Genomic DNA, 23,107 nt, shown 5'->3' with positions numbered 1-23,107 from the left:
GTGTGATCATTATTGTTATACTGAATTACGCTTATTAATTTAGCATTATCATCCGAAATGTCACCTGTGTTTTTAAAAAGTAAAATTTTGATGAGTGTGGTCGTATATTTAGGTCTATTGATTTATAGATTTATAATAGGTCATCAGTGATAAAATTATTGGAAAGAATTTTGGAAACTAAATACCGAGGCTATTAATTAATAGCAAAGCAGTAATGTGTACATAATATTAATTTTAAGCCGTGATGACAGAATATGACGTATACTCGAATTTATTAGGTATTTACCTACATTAGTTTAACATTTAACTAACTGATTTAAATATTGATGTAAGCATTATTTAAATGAGAAGTTTTTTCGTTTTTTGAATGTCAATGACTTTTGAATATTTTTTTTAATCAACTAACCGTCCTTTTCTCAATATAGTCTTAGTTTTATACGATCAGCATGATTGATTTATTTAATCGTTATAAATCAAGTAATAATTAATATTTTAATACGATCTCTTTTTTTCTAGTTTTCAGGACTTATTTACTAGTTCTGTTTTAAATTTTTTTTTTATTATTACATTATTCTTGTATTTTACAAAAAAAATTATTTTTTAAATAGAACAGATTTTACGTACACAGCTTGATTAAATGTACAAAATATAACATCGTTAAAAATATTTAGATTATAATCTGTATTATAATATTACACTTACATCAACCGAAGTGGTACCAGAAAGCGGGAAAACCCTGGTTGGTGGTGACTCTTTTGGTACATATCTGTAAAATTCTTGATCGCCAAAGTACCATTTTATTGAATACAGTGGCACACCCTCAAGGTCATAGTCACAAGAAAGACGCAATAACTCGCCTGCTCGGATAGCTTCGGGGTTCCAAATTCGAACACCTTTCAGACCAAACACTGCGTCTGTAAACGAGAAAAAAAAACCAACGATGATGAAATATTAATTATAAATTGTACTTTATCATCTTAAACTAATTATTTTGTCATAATCTACATTATATAATTTTGCTTAGGAATTTTCTATTTAATTATCCATTGAATATGCCGATGACAGTAATTATAACATCAATTTTTACGTGTAAACATATTAAGTGTCTACTAAAATACGGAAAACTCTATAAATAATTCGTAGAACATTAATTTAACATTTGCTTAATGTGTGTATTCCACGCATGCCTACCATATCTTAATTTTCTTTGAATAAAGCCACTAAACTCACATTTTTTCAAATATCTTAAGTAATTTGTACGTATTAGGTATGTTGAGAGTTATTTCAAATTTATTTTTTGTTTGAAGACTGTAGGACTAATATTTGGAAATTATGATAATTTTACTTTTAATAAAAATAAATAAAATAACAATTTATGAATAATTTATTTTATAGTAATTCAATATTTAGTGATATTGAACATCGTTTTTACATAGTTACGCCGATTAAAAATTCACTGAAAATATAACTGATGGCTTTTGTGATGAATAAAACCAGACAGATTCAATATACCTATCATGGAAAATACTATTAATATAGGTAGATACACCATATTATGCCAATAGCTGTACAAAGTTTTAGATAAGAAAATAATGATTTCATCAAAGTCATTAGATCAATAATTCAAAAACTTCACAAAAATTACTTTTATTTATTAATTTGAGCACATAATAAATAACTGTATTTTATATGATACACATATTGTGAAGGAAATACGTTTCTGAAAAAAAAAAAAACAAACGGTTTATAAAACTAAACAAATTTGATAAAATATAAATGTAGTCATGATATAAATACCATACACATAAATGTGTACGGTTTACCCTATACTTCTGGGTACCGTATGTATCTATATTCTATATATATATATATATATATATATATTGTTATTGTATGCATTGTAATATCAAAACTTTGAAATATTAGTCGGTTGTTTGTTATTATATCCATTTCACATGTATATATTATACATACCACGAGTTTCTACAATACATCATACGCTTGATACAATGGTTTAAGTTTAAAATGATTATTTTATCGTAGAACATGTCTATAACCTTTAACTTAAATTTAGAACTTGACTGATAGTTGAAGTAGATTGGATTCATTCTCCTCCAATGTGTTATAATAGCATGTACATTATAATAGACGCTTACTCGGAGTTAATTTTCATGTTAATTCGTTTTTGTTTAAATAATAAATCAAATGTTGTAGACAGTCAAATTATGTATTTTTATGGCATAAATAGTTTTTGAGATTCTAAACACATTCAAACATCCACGCTTTTTCTAATATCAATCATGATTATAATTATCATACCAAAAATGTCGTAACTGAATGCGTAAAAATAGAATTGTTTTATAAAACTGTTTGTTTGAATCGTTTAGTAAATACAAGTATAATATGTATTATACATGAATAATTTATATTAAGTATACTGTATGTGTAATAGACAAAAATTATTAATGTTGTCGTTGAAAAAAAATATAATACATAATTAACATATTTTATCATGAGAATATTCCACTAATTTAAGGGTCTAGTTTCTTACAACTCCAGATTATTTGAAAATAAACTTTAGAGCTCAAGAAAAAAATTAATTTTATACATTCTAAACATAAGTAAAATCAAATTTACGTATATGCTAAACATTAGTTTTTATTTTAAATTAGATCTACAGAAATAAGAAATTGAATTTATAATCAAAAACAAAGTAATAATAAAAAAAAAAAAAAAAAAAAAAAAAATGTTTCTACAAAAAAAAAAAAAAGAGTTTAAACACTTGCTTGTGGTACACTTAGCATTAAATTTAAATATTTTTAGTGGTCTGCTTCCTCTTTCTCTATATTTCAGATTTGACTAACCTCAGTTCATTTATTTTAAACTTTTATACTGCCTATCACTAAATACAAATATTTCCTAAATAGTATGAAATAATAGTCTTAAAGATATGTGGTATCATTTAAATTGATTTTTCATTTAATCGTATGGAAACAAAATTAAACAAAATAAAAACTATTTTGGAAAAAATATACAATACTTATAATATGTTTTATTACTCATAAGTTATGAGTCATAACCTATACAAATTCATAAATAAAATTATAATTAGTTCAGAAATAAATACAAATATTTCTTTTGAATATTTTAGTATGAATAGTTATATGTTCATTTGATCTGCATTGTTAATTTTGCCCGGACTTATTAGTACGCTATTATTATTGAAAATTAAAAACATTTTTTTTTTTTTTTTTTAAACTATTGCTACTTTTATTTGATAGATGATGTAGATTAATATGTATTGTGGAAATTTAATTTGGGAACCACTATATGTTTTACGGTAAACTATGTTTATTAACTAAACTTTTAGTGAGTAAAATTGGAAGTTTGACAGTGATTAACATCGGTAAAATAATATTATTAACAAGGATTTTATTATCACTTTCATATTTTGGCGAAGAATAATAATGCACATATAATGCAATGAATCATTATTTAATGGAGTTAGGGGATGTTGTATGCTCACAATAGGGTATATTACGTATAAGAGTCCCTGAGAGGACGGGTTATTTTTTGTATGCCCTTCGTATCTAAAGTATGATACTATATTTTACAAATTATTCTAATTTGTACACATGCGTTGCTTTTATTTTATAAAATATTAGCTGGTCATTAATGATTATTTTTATGTTATTCAACGAATGTTTTAGCAAAAAAATAAAATATACATGTCTCAGTAGACACGGTTCTGATGAGGATTTTTTTTTCTTTTCTAAGGAAAATAAGTGAATAAAATAAACCTAAAAAATTTGAATATACTAATGTAGCAAAATATTTTACTGTTAAAAAAAAAAAAAAAATTGCATTTTCATTTGTACGAAATGACGAAATAGTATCACTGCTTGTTTAAATGACACCTACACGCAAATGTATCGAAATTGCCTATACGAATGCCGGTCGATGAATTTATACACAATGACGATATGTAGTCGTATAGTATACGTTTATATAATATAATGCATAAAATATATTTATTATTATAATGGTTGTTTACAAATGGTTATAAATAAAACTTCAATATAGTTAAATTAAACAATATTAATCAAAATTATAATATAAAATAATTAATAAGTACAAAATAGTAGTTATATTAATAGTATATTACAGAAATAAGCTTAAGTAAGTAAGAATTATTTAAGCTCAAAAAAAAATAAATAAAATATTTTAGCTATAAAAAAAATGTGGATGAGCTTACTTAAAAGATGGTTGCAACCATAATTATTAAAAAGAATGGTCACAATAATGATAATAATAATAAATGGTGTCTTATGAAACGGGAAGAAACTTTAAAATACAATTAAGAGAGCAAATATTATGATAAATCAATAGACCCGCTATATATCCACTTACGTATAAATATTAAATTCACGTTTATTGTCTATCCATCTATCGACTTAGAGCCGATATCAAGCTTATGCATGAATGGAAAGTATAAGGCAGTACTACAGTAGACATGTAGTTTATTGTGGTCAATTTTTTAGACGAAAAATATGGAATTCAGAAATCGTTTTTATAAAATCTCGATGTGGGAAAATTCAACAGCTGTAAAAAAAGTTCCATAGGTCTAATGTGTATTCTAAAAAAAATCTAACAAAATAACAGTAAATGGCCTTAAGTGAGGCAAAGAATGTATAAGCACATTGCATAGCCTAGGATTTCAGAGCTTAACAACAAATCACTTCAATAGCAGTGAAAGTTCAAACCTGAGATGAAGGTAAAACTTTTAATATTAGGAAATTCTAAACTTAAGCTTTTCATATGTGTATTTGATTGAAGGTCGAAATCTAGTAAAATATATAGAGTGACAGTTTTCTGTATTAAATTTTAATCCGATTTAATTGCATTATGATACGAATGAATTACATTCGTTTTGTAAAAATTCAAGATTATACTCATACAGTTGGTCATTAAAAATTATTAAATTAAAAGCATTTATTAATTATAAGAAGATAAAGTCGTGTTTATATCATAAATTAGTACTGAAAAAAACAAAAGGTATATCTTGCTAGTGAAATATTTGAAGTGATGTTAAAAACATAAGATTTATATCACAAAAGTTTCATTTGTTAACTGATTTTCGTATCGTCTCATTATTACATCAATATATTGTTTGTTAAAATTAAAAAAAATTATATATTTTATATATTATATAGATATAATATAATGACATTGAAAATGAAAAGTATCTAAAAAAAGGTGGGTAATTATTATCTTCAAACTAACTTTATATGCTTCACCCTCTATACTACGGGTGCAAATTTTATATTGAAGTTGCTATTCATGGTTATAGACGTTATAGTGATCATAATTTAATATCGATTTATTAGCTTTCTTAAAACCACTTTTGTTTTCAAATTTGTATACCTACGGATATAAGAGTTTCTTATATATAAAAGATGTTGGAATGATTGTTGTGTTCTAGATTATAATATTCATTGATCACATTATGATAAGAAAATGAAATATATTTTTTATTATAATAAATTATATTTAGCCGATTAATTGTATTCATAGGTAGTGTTCAATTTCCAAAATGCCCATGCATTATATATAATATAATTATATAACATCATATTATGTGATAGTATACAATGTATGCATATAAATGTTATTCTGTAGTAATGCTTAATAAATTCTAGGCATAACATGTGTATAATATATTATAATTTATTAAGCTAGAGATAAAACTTTTGTGAGTCACGTGAATACAAGAAAATCACAATCTCTATAAAAATTTTGGCTACAACAAGTACGATTTTTAGTTTGTAAATATTGAATGGACGCCCGTTGTCTGACCACAATTTTTCCATGCAAAACAGACTCTATAATATAATAGACACTAAATGAACATAGTATTTGTACATAAATTATGAAAGAAACGTTTTCTATTTAGTGACATAATCTTTGCAACAATACAATACGTCAATTTCATGTAGCTAAAGAATTCGCAGTAAGTAATAAAACTTGAAAATAACTATTAAAATCATGTTATTTATTTAATATTGTTATTATTATTTTTTATTGAACTTAAGCCCGGTGACTAGGGCCATTAGCTGTTGTAGGGGTTATGAACTGTAGGTAGGGTAAGTTTGGTACGGTTGGTTGTTCTTACGATTGTTACGATTGATAGCAAACACGTATATGTGTGGCAAGGTTTGTGACCACTATGAACCTGGGTGGTCATCCATCCGGGATCTAATGCCGTGGCTTTTAATTACTCCCAGTCGAATTCCACGACTAGTAGCAGCCAACGCGCCACGCCAAGCAACAGATATTTAATAACAATAAAATCTCTAGATTAAAATAATAAAAATTATAAACATACACTTAAATCAAAGATATATATAATGTTATAATGACAATAGATTCTTGAAAACTAACTATATTATTTTCTTTTTAAAACTTTTACAGAAGTTTTTTAAAATGTTATTTTATTTTAATTTTAAACAAATTAATGAAAAAAAATTATTTTACTTTATATTGATATTTAACGTTTAAAATAAATTCTTCATCTTTTTAATAAAATATAAGGAGTAATAGTAATTGGAAACTGGTTGTGGTAAATATTATTCAATTATTCGAAACGATAATTATCACCATAATAAATATATTATGTTAATTAGGGATAATGAATGAATTAAAAATAAATAAATTATATTATATAACAAAGAACATATATAATGTATACAATATTATATTGTATTAATGACATCATTTTTGGTCTGTGCATGGTGGCATTGATTGATATCACACATAAAAAAAAATGTATCACGATACTAAGTTTCAAAATTATAAACCATCAGCGTTAAAATCATTCAACAAAATTTAATATAAACAATTATATATACCTACCTATATGTTTATTTTTTATCCATAAAATATATAAAACATACTGGCTGTACGTATAAATATATAGAAAAGTCAATATAAGATTTATAATTGAACTCAATTCCATTTACCATCTTAGATATAGAGGAACGTCTTCGTTAAAAAATAAATATATACAACGACCATAATAACAAACTTTACCATACACTTAAAAAAACTTTAACGACGCGTTTATTGATTTATGAAATTTAATTAAACTTTTAAAAATGCTAATCAAAGAAATAAATTTATTTGAAAAAATCATTTTAAATAATCGAGTTTTATTTCATTGAATATAAATAATGCAGGTGTGCGTGTGTCCCAAATTCAATATTAGTATAGTTACGCTTTGAAATTGTCAATTATAATTGTATAATGTAAATAGTATTGTTAGAGAAACGATAATATCAAAGGCGTGTCCAGGATTAAAATTCAGGACAAGTTTGACAATAAACATAATTTGTACAACATAATACAATTATTTTTTTTTTAAAGGAATTTATAATATTTATTTTTTTTTTTTTTAAATCTTCTTTCTTTTACAATAGTTTGTAGTTAATTATAATATATATTATTAATAACAATTATTTATAAATTATAATAAAATATTAATTTAGTATATTATTTTCTTCTATTTTTAATTTTAGTGAACTTGTCAAAAATCTTTATAGAATCTTGTAATTATTCAAATCTCAAAACTTGATATGGATATTAAATGTTGAAGATTTATAATACCTACTGTAAATATATCATGATTTTTATCATAGTCAAAAAAAAAACTTTTTTTTGCAATACTGATCTTACTGGTATAACCAACTCACGTTCAATAATCAATAACACGTTTCATTAAAAAACTATCTCATATCAAATAATTTTTTTGTGATATTCCATTATGTTTTTACATCTACTGTACTCGTACATATTTTTCGATAATCAGCTTTAGCCCATTACTTTATTAGAAAATATTCATCATATTTGTAATAATTTAAACATAAAAGAACAAAATAATCACTTAAGACATTATTTAATGTCAGATTAAATACTGATATTTCAAATAAAAAAAATAAAAATTGTTGTAAAACCTTTTGTTAATTTTACTTATTAATAACTACTACTGTAAAGTACATAACATAACTCATATGTTTTTAATCATAATATAAATACTTTTTAAATCAGTCGTTTAAGTAATAAAACAACCAGTTAATGTAATATTAAAATGTATATGTCTTATTTTTATTATTTTGATAATGAAATGTTTATAGTTGAAGCCTATATTTTAAATTGTGTATACAAGTTACTAAAAAGTTCACATTCAAGCTTTGTTATAGTAGTTTCACCTAAATAGTATTTAATTATATCTAGGATAATAAGTGTATCTATTTTAAATACTTGATTTAAAATAAAATGTTATCAAGAAGTATTAGAACAAAAACGTTAAAATAACGAAATAAGTATTATAGATTTTTAATTATCTTATTATGTTCTACTGTTTTTTTTTTTTTTTAATTTTTTTGAAATACCTACCTATTATTATAATATATTATATTTTTTTTTTTTACCATATACCTATTATTGTTGACTATTCACGATTTTTTCTAGAAGCACACGAAGATCGTTAGTTATTTTACATTTATCAGTCTTATTTATAGATAGATGATAAATGATTGTTCACGGTACAAAATATAAATGGTACACATTACATGGCCATATGAGTAACTACACATCACGCCGATGTATTCATATTTCAAATTCGATTTTTGATGTGTTTAATGCAAAAAAGATTTGCAAATGAATATCCCTCTAGAGTGCATTAGGTGTCGAGTGGGTCATTATTACGGATGTGTTAAATTTGAATTCAACGATCTATCACTGTATACAAAAACGATTCTAAGTAGGAGCGGTCTGTCAGCCAATATCACTAAGTATATTTTGTCATGTTATGTTGTTTTGATATAACGTTGAAGTCATTTATTTTACTTTTAATACCTATTACAGAAGGTTGATATAATTTTCCAAAATTATTATAAAAAAATATAGTTATATCATATTATATTAACTTATAACTCGATATTTAATATTATATTTTTTAAATACTGTTTTACAGTAAAAATAGGTTCATAGTATAAATAGTTAAGTAGTAAGTATTTCTATATTCATATCACTTCATTTTTAAGCAGAGATATTTTTTTAAGTTTCAGAGAGAATATCCTGCTCAATACTATTCTGAGTTACACAAAATCATAGTGAATTTTTAGTTCGATTATTTTAAATCACTTTTCTTCAAAGTTAAAAATTGAAGCATTTTAACGAATTCTTAGTGTGTATACATATTGTTTCGTTCAGTATCTAAAATAAATAAATAAAATTCTTCATTTTAATTTTAAAACCCATATTTTGCTTATACTCAAAGATTTGAAATCAAAGTTAACCCGTGATTTCAAAGACTACCTACTCGACAAGTCTCTAGTTAATATTATAATATTCCTTCTTTATTTTAAATTATTTGTACATATAGCACCATTTTTATAAATATATATTTAATTTAAATTTTTTATTTAAAAATATTTAAATATAATGTTTTATTCTAGCCTAAATTGAACAAACGTATCATAAATGCTAAAATGTTGGATAATTGTGGAAAACTAATTTAGCAAATGGATTTCTACAGTTTACCATGATGTGTAATACACATTGTGTACAGATCTTATTCAGGTATAACCTTGTGAGAGTATTTATGATTTTAAAAAGCAAAAATGAATGTCAAGTTGTGATATACAATATATAGATACGTTTAATACTTATATGAGTATACTTATTTGCCACTCAAAATACGTTTAAACAACGATAAATATACACACATTACATGTGTAAAATTTCATAGAACGGTGGTCTTTTAGGCGTATTATATTGCATAATTAAACTTGGCACATGTTTGAATTATAATATTTTATTGTACATTGTGTACTATTAATAATAGTAATAATAATAATAATATGTGCATTGGTATACTACTTGCGTTCTGCAAAACATAGTCTATGTGCCAAACATATAAACATATTTGTGTGTAAAGGAGCGCTTAGACCTAAGCGCGGATACACGTAAAATCACTTTTATAACACATTGCAAATTATATACACAGTATGATTAAAATTGAAATGGTTATACAAATTTATTTGTTTATTTATAACAATTTATTATTTTGATTTTTTATCAAAATAAAAACACTTTTATACAAAATATTTTGGTGTATGCATATCAAATGAATAGTTTTTTTTTTTTTTATTCATTAGCAGTTTGCATTTACAGTTTATATGTGTTTGTGTAACCATAATAAATTATGGTGCACACCTGATTACCACAGATAGTATTTTAATTTTAATGATACGATTTTAATTAGAAAATATTATGTCATTATAATAAATAAAATAAGCACCATAATGAGAAGTTTTTTTGTGAGAATGATGTATAATAAATACTAGGTATGAACTAAATAATAAAAACTTAATATCTTAGAAAATTAGTTTTGCTTATTAATAAGGGTAACTATTCTCCATACTATTTTATAAGTACTTCTATACGCCGAAAAGTTGCAATTACTATACTCTAATAGGTATACTGCGAACAGCTTGTTATAACGACGTGAGTTAAATTATTATCGTTATTATTATTCGTCGTGAAATCTAATCGCCTTTTCCGCGCGCCGTCCTGCAAATCTGCAGTCTTTGAAGTCAGCCGAAACTTTTGATTTTGCGTATGTATCTAAAAACTACGAGTAACAATCATAATAACAAAGACGACGATGAGGCGAAATAATAATAAAACTAAATTACAGCGTACGTGCCTACATAATAATACATAATAACAATGCGCAAGTGGTACGCATGCGCATATACGCATCGACGTTCAGTTTCGCATTAGTATAGTTTTGCCATAATTTTCGCGCGTCAATGTATTTTAAAGCAAAAGTGCAAATAATAATATTATAATAATAAACATAATATAATTAGCCTGCAAAGCAAACATTCACAAGGGTTACGTGGTTAACCAATGCGTATGTACAGCCAAAGTTTTCAATCATAATTCATAATACACAATATAAAGACCTGAGATTTAGGGTAATAACAAGTTACGTTTACCCCGAGTGAATGGTTGGATGAATAATTAATTTCATCATTGGAATATTGTGATATTATTATTATTATTAACATCATCATCATCTTTGTTTCACGTGTAATCAAAAACTCGACGAATAGGCCTGGTCTTAGATGTATTATTTGAGACATGCGTACACTTCGAAATCACAATTAAGAGGCGGCATTTACATTTTTATTATATAACACTTATGTCACGATTACGTGTAAGTATTATATAACTAATAATAGTATAATATTAATATTATTAGGTATATAATAACCAATAAGAAGTCAACTGCCATGGTTTGTAAATGCCGTTGCTCTGTGTATATAATATAATTTTTTATTGGAAAACTAGAATCAGATATCCATGCATTTACTAAAAATAAGATTAAGTATAGAAAGTTATTATTATTTTTTTCTACAAAATTATTAGTCTATGCTAATGTTACAAGACTATTATTCCATCGGTAGGAAGGCCAATAACCAAGTCTATATTAGATTGAATCTTATCTTGGTAGACAGTGGATTAGTATTTATACCTATCTGAAATGTATCCTAATAATTTATCCAAAGCTAATCAAACGTATAATTGTTGTTTCTATTAATAATGTAGGTACGTATAATATACCCAATTTAAATAACATATCTACTACGTATAATCACGTATAATATTAATATGTAGAATAAATTTCAGTCAATGTTCGTCTCTGATTTGAATCGAAACGTACGTTATGCATATAAATTCTATACTCATTGTATGGTATTATTACAATATTAGGTCATTATCGTGCACACAGTTTATTTCATCGAAAACCGAAATGAGATTTATGATTTATAAACTGTACATTATTGATGTTATAACAATTCAATTATATAAACAATAATATAATATATTATGTTACAGGTGAGAAAGGAAATAGGACACTGTGCACAACGTTCGATGTAGTAGTAAATGGATAAGTAGATATCAAGTGTTAAAATTATTAAATACAATTTGATTTAACAAAATAGTATTTAAATTTAATGAAAAAGAAAAATAATATTATTTTAAGCAAATCTCTATAACATAATACATTATTATTTTGTATTCTACTTTTGCTTACTATTAAAAAAATATACTTTCCAGTTTCCACTGATATATACACACAGTTAACTATTATAACATTATAATAATTCTTAACGTGTATGTCAGTTGATTCGTTTTTGTTTAATAATAACATTTGATAACATTTTCATTATAAATACATGATTTTTACTAGACTATAATACTTTACCTAGAAATGTTCTTACTATTATTTAAACATTATATGTAATATTGACGTTGAAAAATTATCGTTTTGGAATTATATAAATTTATCGGACATTAAAGTAATAACAGAACTTTCAACTTCCATTGTAGTATAAAGATAAAATATAATGACAGTCGATCTATGATTATGGCTCTAAAAAAATTGCATATAGGTTAGGTTAGTTCACGTATTATAACATTTTAGCGATCCAGAAAGTCACAGTTATTTTATTCATTTAAATCTAAATTCCTTGTCATTGGTTTTAAACAGTTAATTTATCCGGATTCGTTAGTATGAAATATTTAGTATTCATTAATAATATTTTAGAATGTTAAAATAAATAAACAACATATAATTTGTATTTTATTAATTACAATTTAATTAATATTAAGTATACATATATACTTATCGTTGTTATTATAAGCAATAATGTGTATGATTACGTAATCAACGCACTAATTAGTTAGTATAAACCTTTTGTTGTACAGAATTTCACAAGTAATAATACACGTTCTCCGCGGAAATAAACTTAATAATATTACACTATAAATTAATTGAATGTATCTAAAATTTATTATGATCTAAAAATGTCCTTATTCTGTAAGTAAGTTTTAAGCCTCCGTATGATGTATTTGAAAAGTATGAAAAATGAGAAAAGGGTAGGTTAAATAAAATAAAACACTAATCATATTTAGTTCCTCGTTAACAACTATATAGATAAATAAAAAAAAATGCCAAGAAATAATGTATTATTTTTTCGATACATTGTTTTTGTTGTAAAACTGTGGTCAGTAAAATACTAAAAATGTTATTTTAGAGATATTGATGTATATATTCTGTTTATACCATACGAGGTTATTATAAAAACATTTAAAATTATTACAGGAAAGCAAATTTTAGGAACAAAAATCATCGGTATATATTATATTGTTACGAAACATTTGTATTATTATCGTAGAAAAATGATAGACATTGTAACTCTATACAATAAGAAAAGTTTTTATAAATCATTGCCAGCTATAAATGGCATATATTCGAGAGAATTGTCGCTATAATATACGTTTTTATATTATAAATAGTTTTTATTTTGTACAAAAGATAAGGTGTAATGAAGCGTCTTTTGTTGTAATGTATATAGTATGTACCTACATTACGCAAATGTATGTTTGTGCTTTTTATTTTATTTCACATTTCATTGCGATTTGCAATGAGAACTGTTGATATAGATAAATAGCAATTTAACAAAGTGTATTATTTACATCTGATATTGAAACACAATAATTTCGTACGTTATGTCTGCCATACATGGCTATTTTAAATACATGACAAAGGTTATGTGTTATATTATGTTTTGTAGTTAAATCGGTTTAGATAACTAAAAAAAAAAAAAAAAATAAAAAATAAAATACTTTAAATAAATTTTATGTTTTAAAATTTTTAAAAATGTAAAGCAGATTTTCTCTATTATATAATATGTTTATGTGCAACTTTTCATATATTTCGAAAGTAAATATTTAAGGATCGGAATATTTTTCAACAATATCATACGTATTTTCAACTGTTATACATAATAAAATAATATTAGTAAAAATAAATAAACTATGCAAATTCATATAGTAACTAGAAAAGTCGTGTATACGAATAATTATTAAACATTGTGTTTTAAATACTCACTAAAGCAAAATAAGAAAAAATGTATAAGGTGCTTCATTTAAAATATTTCATTTTATATCGTTTAAAAGCATCAAGCGTACAAAATTGATCAATTAATTTTATTTTATTTCATATGTTTATATATAATATTAATTCTAATAATTTTAGTTAATATTATTTTTAATTTTGTTATACTTAAGATTGATTTTTTATGATTGATAATACGATAAGTATTAAGTAATTAAGTTATAAAAAAATGATATATATTATATTGGCACATTGCAGTATTAATTTTTTTTTTTTTTTCTAGAAAATTATACAATCTGTACAAAAAAAAAAAGTACATTGTACCTAATTATTTCATAATCTTAATATTGTGAATGTGATTCTTATAACTAAATATTATAATAATATTGACCGTTGGCATTTATGTCACACATTAAATATTATTTTTTTTTTGCCATTTATAACACTCTAATTTTGACACATAAGATATATCTTTGTATTTTTCCATAACGGATGTTAGTAATCGTAGTATATTTCATATATTTTATATCTTTGTTTGCAAACACGGCAATACAAGTGTTATTTATAAATTTATATTACAGTTCTGAAAATTATTAAAGCTGTTGAATACTTCGTTTTAATACTATAACATAATAAATATTACCGAATGGGTGTTTTTTTTTCTTTTCTTATCACGTACATGCGTAATATTATTAAATCATGATAACATCGATAATGCTTTAAAAATCAATTTATAATATAGATATGCAACGTCGTACTATATGTTTTATTCAATTATACAGGGCACCTAGCCATACAAGCGGTAATGTATTTTGAAAACTGTAATATTGTCACTGTTGTTATCGTTAAACTTTCATAGGTATATTGTTATTATCATACTATTATTTCGTTTGAGAAAACATATAATGTCATTGTCGCGTCAGTTTAACGACATTTTACAAATACAAAGATAACACATATGGACACATGCGAATATGTTTTCCGACTTGTGCTCCATATTTTAATTACTTCACTCGGTAGTGTTCTTGCAGCTCGTAACACTATTGCGTAATACTTAGTACGGGCTTACCTAAAAGTTCAATTCATTTTAAATAGGGCTGTTAATCAATCTTGTGACTCGCGCAGTGAGGAGTGTTACGTGAAAAGGAAAATTGACTCACTCGATCGTCGTGTGCTACACGTAATACTATCAAAAGCTGATCGTTGTGCTTACAATAAACATTTTAAATTAAATATTCAGTATGCCATTGCACACAACGTTATTTATTTTTAATATTTAATAAACAGCGACTATAAACGTTGTAAATCGCAGTTATTAGCAATTACAAGACGATGCGAATGCGTGATTAAGGTATACATATAATACAACAACAAATTCTAAGACGTGATACAATATAGATTATAGCAAATTAACTTGATCCTTAAAACCCCATATTTAAAATCCAGATAAGTCACTGTGATGTTTAACTTGTACTGTTTCAAGAGTATCTCGCTATTGAGTAAATCACTGTAAAAGACAATTAGATATTATATATGAATTTGATGATAAATCGTTTAATTTTAAAAACGAATTTCAATAATGACGTTCCGTTATATTTATTTTTCAAATAGTATTACAAATAAGTAGTTAGAACATTTTTTCCTGAAACAATGCCTATACTATTATATATTATATAATATAAATCTAAAATTGAATATAATACAATGTTATTGATATAAAAATATGTCTATCCATGTGCATATTTATATTTTATATAACACACAAATTATAACAACAGTTTAAATTATTTTATTTCTCACAAATTTTTAATGTTATTACATTGAAAAATATTGAATTTTACAATCTTTAAGGCATATTTATTATCACACGGAAAATATGTAACAATATCGTTTTTTGGTACACCATTATGACTAAAAATAAATTAATAAATATTTATTTTTTAATTCCTACACACCAATGTGTATATTTATACTTAGATTGCATAAAATGATGGTTTATGCTGTATTTATAGGAAATCTAAATTGAGACGTAAAACACGCATAGTTATATAGCCTACAGTTAAAATTATCCACAACACGTAATAACTATGGTTGTTATAATTTAATTATAAAACTTATGCATGTATACAAATTAAAAACTAATCAATCATTATATTATAAGATCATGTTGTTTCAGGTGGAATATATTATTATTAATATCTAATTTAATTTTTGGCTATGGTTTATATTAATGTTTTAATGTCCAAGGTCATACCGAACAGAAAACATTATTACTATGCAAATTTAATTTCGTTTAATTGTTATAATCGTCTGCGGATGTTAAATAATTATTATATTTTATATTTTTAATTCGTATACGTAATAACACCAGCAAAATTACTATGGATTATATTCTATTTTGTTCGAGATAGTTTAAAAGGTAGGTAAATAATAAAGTAAAAAGAAATTACCACCGAGATGGATTTAGGATTGTTAAATGTATATTATGTTAAAAGTATTCCATTTTTCCTAATTTAAAATGGACCCTAACATTAATAATAATTATAAATAAAACTAGACTATTATTGTGTTTTGTATATTGCACACTGTTCGAATTTGTACGATGAAATAGATTATAGGACCTATACGATCAGTTTTAAATCACTTCAACACATCAAATTGATTTTTATGACTTTGAAAATTAAAACTCGTTTATTCATGGAAAGTTTTTTTTTAACATGATTGATGACTTGTAGCATTTTATACAACAAGATTTATAATATTTTATACATCTTTTGTTGAATTAACTTTGTATCAGAATATTAAATTTAAACGAAATTGGTATCGTACTAGAAGGTACTTGAAAAAAAAAAATTTGAATACAACTTAATTATTTATTCTATCAATTATGATTTGTAATAATATTAACTCACTACAAAATGTACGTAAAGTCCGTTATTTGGTTCTCTCCATTTTCAAATTATATAACCATAAAGTCACAAGGTAAATGCATGTAGGTTAATTTGAAAAAAAATATCATGTTTTTTTATTTTATCTAAGCTTGTTTATATCAATAAATTTCATGAAAATTAGATATTCCAGACTAATGACATAATCGAATACTTGATTTATTTAAACATTGTAAAGATCTTGAAACAATATAATTTTATTATATCTATTGCCAACACATTTTTTATCATTATTAAATTTGTTTCTATCTTTGTAATATTAATAATAAATTTTAAAAATTAATATATTCATGCACTGTACATTGTATGTATATGTTCAGTTTCAATCTTAATTATATATATACTCTTATAATTTTATACTTGTAACTTATTTTAGATGTTCGCTGAACTAAAATATGTTTTCAAAAAAAAAAAAAAAATAATAATAATAATAATTCTTATATATTGACTCAATTCGCTATATTATTATCATGATCGTCTAAAATATTGTGTACACAACTTGATATGTACTTAAATTGTGTGTGTAACGTAAATATTATTTAAAGATTCTTAGAGAGCTAAAGCAAAGATGTCTAAGCAACGCTTTCATTTATCTCTTCATCAAACTGTCCAATGTCCATACATTTAAAACTAAAATCTTGAATAGCTAGAAAAACGCATTCCAATGAATAAATTATATTTTATAATATTATAATACGTAGTCGTGAGTTTATATATATGTATATATATTTTATACTATTGAAATAGCACTATACACATACGAATATTTTATTTATATATATAATAAAACTGAAAAATGTAAATGGCTATATTATTGTGTATCGTCACGAGTGCTTATGGATAGAAGGAGTTAGTGAGAAAGAGAAAAATGGAGAAGACGGTGGGTTAAAAATCTCTTAAGCGCATCAACCCGCGTTCTTATCATTTCGCGTATCTAGTTGCGGTTAAATGGATTCACATTCATCCCGCTGCTACCCCGCCACTGTGCAGTTCTCTCTTTCTGAGATCCGTTAATCTCCGGTCCGTGATCCGACCCATCCCGTTTCCCTACTCCTCATGTCCTTTTTATCCTTCTTTAACACCGCCAGCACCAACGTGTTACTACCACTCCACAACCAACCCCGTCTTACACTCGCCTTGTACCCATCTTCGTCGTCGTCATCGTTGCCATAATATCCTCACCCGTACTCCATTGGGTGTCATTCTTATCTGCCATTTTTAAGACTTAACCAAACTAAGCCACAGAATACCGCCGGTTCCCACACCTTGGAAAAATATTATGTACCACATGTCTGTGGTTGTGGAGAGATGACTAAGTTCTATCGTTATTACCATCATCATCACCATCAATTCAGTCATAGCCTAGTAGTAGTGACATCGACATGAACAAAAATAATATAATATACGAATTGACTAGAATTTCGTTCCTCAAATAACCAATGAGAAAAAATATGTGATAACTGATAAAACTGTCACCCTGTAAACTTTGTAAATTTAATTATAATTTTAATTAGATAAAATATCTTAGCGCAATGAATCAATACGGTTTTAAATAGTTTTAATGTATGCGTCGTGCGTGTTCATCATATCATATAATATACGAAATAAACTCTGTTTAGATCATCTATTTAGCAATAAAATATTATAATCGTAGACAGTGTTCTAAAAATATCATTACATTAATTATATTTAATTGGTCGTTTTAATATTGAGTATATTGTACAACAACTAAACGTTATTTAATTCCTAATTGCAAAGCACTTAAATTATACATTGCTACTACATAATTTCAGTTTTTATCGTTTCGTCAATGTATTCAAAAATCATTTTATACCATTTTTCTTATACAATACATACATTTTATACATATTATATGCATATAACAATATGAAATGTTATTTTTTCATATTGGCGGATTCATATAGGTTGCATGTCAGCAACATTATACATTATTTTATGGTCCGTAACTTTGTAAACATTCAGAGATTTCCAACGAAAACTGCCGTTTTTCCCGAATCATATATTAATGTAATATGTCACGCCGAGTTCATTGTAACATCTATAAAGGGCTGAATAAATATATAGAATTTACCTTCATAATATAAACAAAGTCAAGTATTGGAATATAAAATAAAACAATTAATTATTCAAATTTTCCATAGCATAAAATGATGTCCTTTTAACTGTTTTAATGCGCATACAGCGAAACTGCAGTTATTTGTAACTAACTATATAAATAGTAAAATGTTCGATTTTTTAAGATACACAGGTTTTAAGTTATATTATACGTATACAGTATAGATTTATGATGACATTTTATTTTATAAATGATATAAGAATATAAGAATTATTATGGAATTCTTTTAGTTTAAGAACTTTATTTTTTTTACACAGACGTACTTGTTATATTGTAAAAGTGGAATAAATAATAATACTTTCACTCAAAGCACATTGTTATTTTGAAATTGCATATTTCATTGTAAAAATAATTTTCCAAGATATATACATACTTAGTATACATATTTTGCGTCTTAAAACATTATTTTTAAATATTACTTTTATGTATAATGTGTTATTTATACGCTTTAAGAATATTTTTTTTGTTAATATAATCTAAAAAAAACATTGGGTAATCTTCATTGTACCTACCTTATATTAGAATTATATACAAATATGATATTTTTTTTCTATTATATTTACTTCGTAAAATGTTTGAATTTCAACTTAATGTTTTTTCTTTCCCTGTGATTTATAGTTATTATCAAATATTAAAATACGATTACATTCAAAATCAACAAAACATTATACATCGTATTAAATAGTTTCTGTGTAATATAAAACTTTGTTTAACAATGGATAAAAATATAATGTATTTATTATTATTATGTAAGACGTAAATTTAAGTCTTACACTGCAGTATGTGAATAATTTTTAAAAACCTTGAACACAGTTTTTATTAAACGCGATTATATGTGTAAAAATTACGCATTTGGACTGTGTTATACGAGACTTTATTAATTTAAATTAAATAGTATACGAATTTATACTACCATTGCAGAATATATCATCCAGTTATCGTAATAAAGTGAATAATTCCGTTGAGCTACTGTATTTTAAATTCAAGTTAATATAATATAACTAAAGGATGAAATACTTTGTACATATCAAATAGCTTCAGAACGATTACCGTTCGCACTCAATAATACATAAATACGCGTACACAATTTAATATGTGCATACGCATGTATAGCGTACATAATATATTATATTTTATTTTATGCTAATATCGAGTAAATTGAAAAATGCACTTCACCTTAGAAAACATTCATTATTTTTTTTTTAGAATTTCCTGACTTGTGTCTGTACCTATAAATTATGTATAAAATATAATATACAAGTCGAAGTTGTCGAATAACATCCAATAAAAAAAAAATGCGAAAATGAAATAATAATAATAATGTAAACAACGTCGTGTAATATAATACGAGTACGTAGAATGAGAAAAATTATATTAAATTACTCATAACAATATGATATAATACTATACTCGTCTGGATAAAATATACTAAATGTTTATTGACAATGTAAAAGTATTATACATATTTTATATATTTTTACTGTTTAAAACAAACATTAATAATTGCGTTGTTATTACTTACTAGTCAAATAAAATACTATGCAATTTAGAATCGTAGAAAAAGCATCACTTTTGTTTTTCCTTTTTTTTATTTTTTTATCATATTTTTCTATATTTCTTTGATTTTTTTTTCTTTTTGTAAGATGTTTATTTTAAAAATATGATGCTTGCTAAATACAAAACACAATTTATTTTAAGTAATGCATTTACTCCTACCTACAGTGGGGTTCGGATAATATAAAGAATTAGTTTGCAAGGTAGAAGGTTGGTACATTAATTTTTCTTTTTACAAATTATTTATAACTTAAATTGATTTGTAATACATTTTAAGAAAGCATTTCTTATATTTTACATAAAACGATAATTGGAATACTGAAGCATGATTTGTATGAAGTGGTTATTTTTTTACGAGTGATATTTATTTCTGTTTCCAAAGAATATGTTAGCATGGTAGTGTTAATAATGGAGGCTTAATGTGTATCGATATTTTTTTTTTTAATCTATAATAAATCGTAACATTCCCGTTCAATGTGTATTCTTGAGTACTTTTTTTTAAATTTTTTATTTCACGTGTACACTTAAGTTTATTAGTACCTATTTTGTAGGTTAAAAAAAAAAATCCTGTATTGAAAATGAATAACTTTTGACATTATTCAGAAAATTCGTGAGTGAATAATCGACATCATAATGATTTTATTCTATTGCAGGGATATAATATTATATTTTAATATTACTACCACAACTTAATAATATACAAATAATTCATCACCCACTTAAAATTATAAGAAGTTTAATCATGTACATAGTCGTAAATGAAAGCGTTTGAGTGGATTAAACAACCAACCGAAACTTTTTGTTTTATACGAACGGTCTACTTTAATATAATAATAATAGTATAAATAATAATATTACTAAAATTTTGATTAGTTATATAATGGATAATTGTTTATTTCTGGTTTTGAACGTTGTACTTATTATTATTGCTTGTATTTTTTTTTCTGTTTACTCGTATCGTACAAGTTTAATAACGTCATTGCCATCAAGTAATAGGTACATATATTGGCAGAACATCGATCGTAATAAGTATTAACATTGATTCTAAACGACTGAAACAAACCATATACAATGAACTATGTAGTTTCCTTCATGTATACGTTTAAACCAAAGGAATTCGTTTAATAATAAAGCCCGAAATCGATAACCTACATTTTACGGTCTTGGCAATGTGCTGTAGATTGGCATTACTCTATAGGTTAATTAAAAGTTCGAGAGTCGATGTTTATATACTACAAATATATATATATATATATATTGCATTATGTGACAAAAGCTAGCGGGGAGTTTGTTTGTGTGTTACATTTTCATAAAAAAGTTAGTTTAATAGTTAAGAATTGTGATTTTAAAAACATTATCACTTTTTCTTAATTTGCCATTATTATTCGAAACTCAGGCCTGAAAATACAATCGAAGTGATAACGTGATAAAAACATTTAAATAATTTTGTTAATAAATAATAGTAATAATAATAAGATAATAATATTAAAGAAATAAATATAATAATAATTATATAAAATATGTTGAAAATTCTATAATAAATCAATAAGTTTATTAATTGTAAGTTTTACAATATATTTTATGGATAGGTATTGATTCTATAAAAAATAATTACAATGATAAACAAATTTTATACTTATACGAGTACATATACAACATTTTTATTCAATTTTATAAATGTATTAGTTTTTTTAAAGAGCATATAAAATACAATAATATTTATCAAAGTTTTTTTGTAGGTTAGGTATTTTTTAATTGAAAAACTCAATTATTCAATACCATAAATGTCTAAGTAATTACTAATACTAGATCATTTTTTAAATTGTACATCACGAACAATGACAAACTATACATATTAATATTAAACTGTTATATAGTGAACAATCTGTTGCTCAAATATTATTGATAGTATAGCTGGACTACTAAAAAGTGAATAATTCAGATACTTTATTATTTATTGTGGACCAAGAAATGTTTTTTTAAAATAATTATGATAACAATGTTTCAAGTTTAGATTAAATGTGTTTGCTGATCTCAATATTAATCAATTCAATATAGTACATAAACAGTTTTGGAAATACAAAAAGTTAAAAAATAAAACTATTTTTTTTTTTTTTTAAGACCACATACTAATGTTTGTACTGTTGCGTGCCAATATCAGATCCAGATCCAAGGTGTTATTAAAATGAATTGTACAACTTTTAATTACAATAATGTTTAATCTGTATAAATAAAATACATGTAACTGATATAAGAAGTGGCTGAGTGTCGTGAAGTTGCTCTGTTCTTCGTAGCTCTGGTACATCTGCTCTTGTTGGTCTTCGGACACCCTTATATACAAGAAAATCTCTTGTTGTTGTAATCGTCAACCTTCCAATTTAGATTAATTCTTGGAATTGTTTTCACATTTGAAACAACAATCTCCAGGATGTTATC

General features: G+C 24.6%; 1 protein-coding gene across 1 annotated transcript in view; it reads right to left on the bottom strand.

The window, feature by feature from the left end:
- Nucleotides 1-23,107, bottom strand: part of LOC112603304 — a 44,150-nt gene that overhangs the window by 10,684 nt on the left and 10,359 nt on the right. Inside the window, exon 2 of the mRNA XM_025351814.1 lies at nucleotides 703-914. Coding sequence (XP_025207599.1) covers nucleotides 703-914 — 212 coding nt within the window. The remainder of the gene's footprint in view (nucleotides 1-702; nucleotides 915-23,107) is intronic.

Source organism: Melanaphis sacchari, unplaced genomic scaffold, assembly GCF_002803265.2.
Source record: "Melanaphis sacchari strain LSU unplaced genomic scaffold, SCAv2.0 Contig105_pilon_pilon, whole genome shotgun sequence".
NCBI classification, from domain to species: domain Eukaryota; kingdom Metazoa; phylum Arthropoda; class Insecta; order Hemiptera; family Aphididae; genus Melanaphis; species Melanaphis sacchari.
The sequence above is the reverse complement of the archived record's forward strand: the minus strand, read 5'-3'. Positions and strand labels throughout refer to the sequence as shown.